Source organism: Taudactylus pleione, unplaced genomic scaffold (genome assembly GCF_031769625.1).
Source record: "Taudactylus pleione unplaced genomic scaffold, aTauple2 ptg000662l, whole genome shotgun sequence".
Classification (NCBI taxonomy): domain Eukaryota; kingdom Metazoa; phylum Chordata; class Amphibia; order Anura; family Myobatrachidae; genus Taudactylus; species Taudactylus pleione.
In genome coordinates, this window is record NW_028285064.1 from 1,437,501 (window position 1) to 1,442,500 (window position 5,000).

At 55.7% G+C, this 5,000-nt stretch overlaps 1 protein-coding gene across 1 annotated transcript in view; it reads left to right on the forward strand.

Annotated features, from left to right (window-relative positions):
- Window positions 1–1,711, forward strand: part of LOC148478327 (uncharacterized) — a 2,668-nt gene extending 957 nt beyond the window's left edge. Inside the window, exons 1-2 of the mRNA XM_088455633.1 lie at window positions 1–1,439; window positions 1,539–1,711. The exon at window positions 1–1,439 is cut by the window's left edge and continues 957 nt beyond it. Of these exons, the coding sequence (XP_088311759.1) occupies window positions 1–1,439; window positions 1,539–1,711 (1,612 nt within the window). The remainder of the gene's footprint in view (window positions 1,440–1,538) is intronic.
- Window positions 1,712–5,000: the final 3,289 nt, after the last annotated feature.

A 5,000-nucleotide genomic window follows, 5' to 3' on the forward strand; every position in this document is an offset into this window, starting at 1 on the left:
CAAGCAGCCTGGTGAAGCTGTGGCTCCCCAAGACTTCATGCATTGTGCATATTGCCAGGGCCTTTTCTCAAGGCAACACCTTTGGCGTCATGTGAAAAGGTGCCCGCTGAAAAAAGGTCCTGCCAACACCAAACCAGGCAGGACCAGAGTGCAATCCCTCTGTGCTTACGCCACTCCCGTTCCACCGGGTGTTGGGAAGGGCCTCTGGAAGGTGCTGTGTGATATGATTCACGATGATGTGGTACAGGTAATAAAGGGTGACCCTTGCATCATGCAGTTTGGTCTCCACCTCTTTAACCGGCATGGTTCGGATGTCAGTAAGCATGATTATATACGGCAGAAGCTCAGAGAGGTGGGGCGACTGTTACTGCATGCCAGGATGGTTAGTCCTCTGAGGAGCATGGCAGAGTTCATCTGCCCTGCAAACTTCCTGCAGGTCATAACTGCCGTAAGGAGCCTGGCCGGCTATGCTGAATTGACGAATACCTATAAGGTTCCCTCACTGGCCCTGAAAGTGGGCCATAGCCTCCAAAAAATATCTACCATGGTTGAGTGCCAGGCACTTATGGAGGGCCATGCCCCGACCGTGGAGAGCGCACGGAGCTTCCAAAAACTATACAAGGCAAGGTGGAGCGAGATGATCTCGGCTGCTGCCCTCAAAACCCTAGAGGAGCAAAAATGGAACACCCCCCCCCTTCTACCTTTCACTGATGATGTAAAACAGTTGCACCTTTATCTCACTGACAGACAGCGGGAATACCTAGAGGATTTGTCCACTCACCCGACCACAAAGAAGTGGTTGCTGCTGGCCAAGGTAACCCTCACACAACTAATCCTATTCAACCGACGTAGGGAAGGTGAGGTCTCAAAGATGAAGCTTTGCTCTTTTGCATCTCGGCACACAGCTGATTTACAGGGTGATGTGGCGCTGGCCCTGTCAGAGCCAGAAAAGAGGCTATGTCAGCACTTCACACGCATTGAGATTCCTGGTAAGAGAGGCAGGAAAGTCCCTGTCCTCCTGTCCCCTTGCATGCAGAGGGCATTGGAGCACCTCACAGAGAAAAGGGTAGAGTGTGGTGTCAGTCCTGACAATGTATATATGTTTGCAAGACCCTCCGCCTTGTCACACCTCAGAGGATCCGACTGCATTCGACTCTATGCACGGGCATGTGGAGCCAAGCATCCAGAAGCTCTCTCCTCTACCAGGCTTCGGAAACATGTGGCCACCCTTTCGAGGGTGCTGAACATGAGTGACACGGAGATGGATCAGCTGGCCGATTTCCTAGGGCACGATATCCGGGTGCACCGCCAGTACTACCGCCTCCCTGAAGGTACCCTGCAATTGGCAAAAATTAGCAAACTCTTTGTGGCACTCCAGCAAGGTCGATTGGCTGACTTTAAGGGACAAAGCCTGGAAGAAATCTCCATTGATCCCAATGGTAAGTAGCATGGTCCCTCACCCGACTGGTTGTTCCATGGGCTGACAGTCTAAGGGGGAAACTGTGACCGGGGATCTCTGTTTATCTTTGTATTTCCAGAACCAATCCCGCTAGCCAGTGATGAGTCTGATGATGAGCCAGAGGTGGAAGCTGGAGCAGTGCATGTGGAGGAGGGAGATGCCAGTGCACCGAAAGTGATGGAGAGGCATGCACCCATGGCTACTAAAGGTGTGTGTCCATCAAATTCATTGGGTGGCTTGGGCTGGCGGTGAGTTTTTGGTTGACTGATCTCTTCCCTGTCTTGCATAGGTGATTGCATGGGCTCTAAAAAGAAACCGTGGAGCAGAAAAGAAGTAGCAGCAGTTGAGAGACACCTGATGAGATTCATCCTCTCCTGCAAGGTCCCCGGCAAAAAGGATTGTAACGCCTGCCTCGGCGCTGAGGAGCAGGCTCTGAAGGCTAGGAACTGGCTGTCAGTCAAGTACTACATAAAAAACCAAATAACTGCTATCAAGCGACAGTGTACAGCCTGAATAAAATTTATGTTGGTCCAACCAAGGCGTCTTTTTTATTTACTGTGGTGAAACCATTTAGTGGTCATAGCAAAGGGTGTACCCACATGGTTAGGAATACCTGAGTAGGTCCCAGTGAGGCATAGGGAGTACCCACATGGTTAGGAAAAACTGACTAGGTCCCGGTGAGGTATAATGGTGTCCGGTTTCTGTCACCAAGCTATACGGCACATGCGCGCCGGGTGATATGATATAGATACCCACCAGCAGGCACGGTTTGCTGATCAAGCTGTTTGGGCAATGGGAAGCAGGCGTCCCCATGATGGACAAACCAGTCATGGGTCCTGAAAAGGTCACAAAAACAAGTATGCATGCGTGTGTGCGTGTGTGCGTGTGTGCATGCTCTTGCAATTCTATCTTTCTGGGGACTTGGGGTGGACAGCACACCAACACCGGTGGGACATCTAGCACAGTGGGGACCTAAAATGAAGTCCCCACGAGTCAAACCATTGGAGACAAAAGAGGAGGCATGTACCTGTTACCCCACATAGCAATTGGGCATGTCCCTGAAAATCACGTTTCCAAGAGTTTTATGGGTGTCGGTGTGTATGCCGTGCTGAGGGTGTGTGTTTAAGAGATCTCTGACAGAAAAAAAATAAAATAAAATTGGGGTGCAATGGCGCCACTTGGCCACCGGGGGGGCGCGTGTCCCCACCTTACGCTCTCCCCATGTTTTAAATTCATTTCTGGCTATTTAGAGGGAAAAAATAAATTGGGGTGCAATAGCGCCACTTGTCCACCGGGGGGGGCGCGTGTCCCCCCATGTTTTAATTTCATGGGTGGCTATTTAGAAAGAGAAAAAAAAAATTGGGGTGCAATGGCGCCACTTGTCCACCGGGGGGGGCGCGTGTCCCCCCATGTTTTAATTTCAGGGGTGGCTATTTAGGAAAAGAAAAAAAAAATTGGGGTGCAATGGCGCCACTTGTCCACCGGGGGGGGGGGGCGCGTGTCCCCCCATGTTTTAATTTCAGGGGTGGCTATTTAGAAAAAGAAAAAAAAAATTGGGGTGCAATGGCGCCACTTGGCCACCGGGGGGGGGGGCGCGTGTCCCCCCATGTTTTAATTTCATGGGTGGCTATTTAGAAAAAGAAAAAAAAAATTGGGGTGCAATGGCGCTACTTGTCCACCGGGGGGTGGGGGGGGGGTGGGTTTGGGGGGGCGCGTATCCCGACCTTACACTCTCCCCATGTTTTCAGTTCATGGGGGGGGTGTCTATTTTTTCCCAAAAAAAATATTTTTTTGGAGTGCAATGGCGCCACGTGTCCACCAGGGTGGGAGGGGGTGCCTGGGGTTTTCCCCCCCCCCCCCCACCTTACAGTCTCCCCATGTTTTTACTTCATGGGCGGCCTCTGTTTTATTTTTATTTTTTTTCCCAAAAATTTTCTCGGGGTGCTGCTGCACCGGCGCCAGGCGTCCGCCGGGGGGCGCCACCGTGCCGGTCGAGCCCGAGCCCCCTCCCCAGCCACCCATTGGCCCCTCAGGCCTCGGGGCGGCGGTCCCGGGAGGCCGACTCCCCTCTGCGGAGGCCCCAATGAGGTCGGATCTGGGTGCCCGCGTCCGTCCGGCGCTTCCAAGGCCTCGGGGAAGAGAGGGGGAAGTCGCCGCTGAAGGTGGCGCGCAGCGCCGATGGCGAGACCCACGGGGGAATTCCTCCCCCGGATTGTTAGGAGCGGGCAAGAGAGAAGGACGGGGCGGGGTCTTATCCCACCCGACGAGGCCCAGGCCGTGCTCCATGAGACCCATGGGGACTCTGCGAGCGAGGTGGCCCGGAGAGGGAACCAGGAGTGCAAGGGAGGTTCTGTGTCTGAGGTTGCCCGGGCAGGGCTCCAGGCGTAAAAGGGCAGAGAGGCCCCTCTGCTATCTTGGAAGCCTGCGTGGGCTGAACAGGGCGAATCTTCTCCCTCCCTTTACCAGGAGCGTGAGGGAGTTGCCGTGACGGAGCTTGCCCGAGCAGGGAACCGGAGGGTGACCGGGGTGAGAGCCCCATCCACCAGTGCGGGAGCCCCGTGGGTCTTGCGTTGAGGCTTAATGAGGACGACCCTTCCCTGCGGTGCACTGCCACCTGGTGGCAGACAGGGGAACTGCAACCTCTGGAAGTCCCAATGAGGTCTGGAAAAAGGGCCCGATGCCGGGACCCGGTTCCAGGAGGTCGGGTCAAATCTGCCGGCGCCCCGCAAAAGGTGGCGCGCAGCAGCGACGCCGTGACGTCCGAGGGAATTCCTCGGGCGGATTCATAGGTGGTGAAGAGATGCGAGAGAGAGAGCCAGGAAGAGATCCGTGGGGCACAGCGTGAGTTTTCCCAAAGTTTCACCCGAGTTACCCTTCCAATCGATGGGGGCACTCTTTGTCCCAGGTTGATTCTGCTGAAAGTGCATGGCTCCAAGAGTGCAAGGGAGGTTCTGTGTCTGAGGTTACCCGGGCAGGGCTCCAGGCGTAAAAGGGCAGAGAGGCCCCTCTGCTATCATGGAAGCCTGTGTGGGCTGAACAGGGCGAATCTTCTCCCTCCCTTTACCAGGAGCATGAGGGAGTTGCCGTGACGGAGCTTGCCCGAGCAGGGAACCGGAGGGTGACCGGGGTGAGAGCCCCATCCACCAGTGCGGGAGCCCCGTGGGTCTTGTGTTGAGGCTTAATGAGGACGACCCTTCCGTGCGGTGCACTGCCACCTGGTGGCAGACAGGGGAACTGCAACCTCTGGAAGTCCCAATGAGGTCGGGAAAAAGGGCCCGATGCCGGGACCCGGTTCCAGGAGGTCGGGTAAAATCTGCCGGCGCCCCGCAAAAGGTGGCGCGCAGCAGCGACGCCGTGACGTCCGAGGGAATTCCTCGGGCGGATTCATAGGTGGCGAAGAGATGCAAGAGAGAGAGCCAGGAAGAGATCCGTGGGGCACAGCGCTAGAAGGCTCGAGGTGCCCCTGAGCCACCCTTCCGATCGATGAGGCACCCCGCGTCCCGGCGGGGAGGGACGATCGCTCGGCCGGAACCCAGGGGTC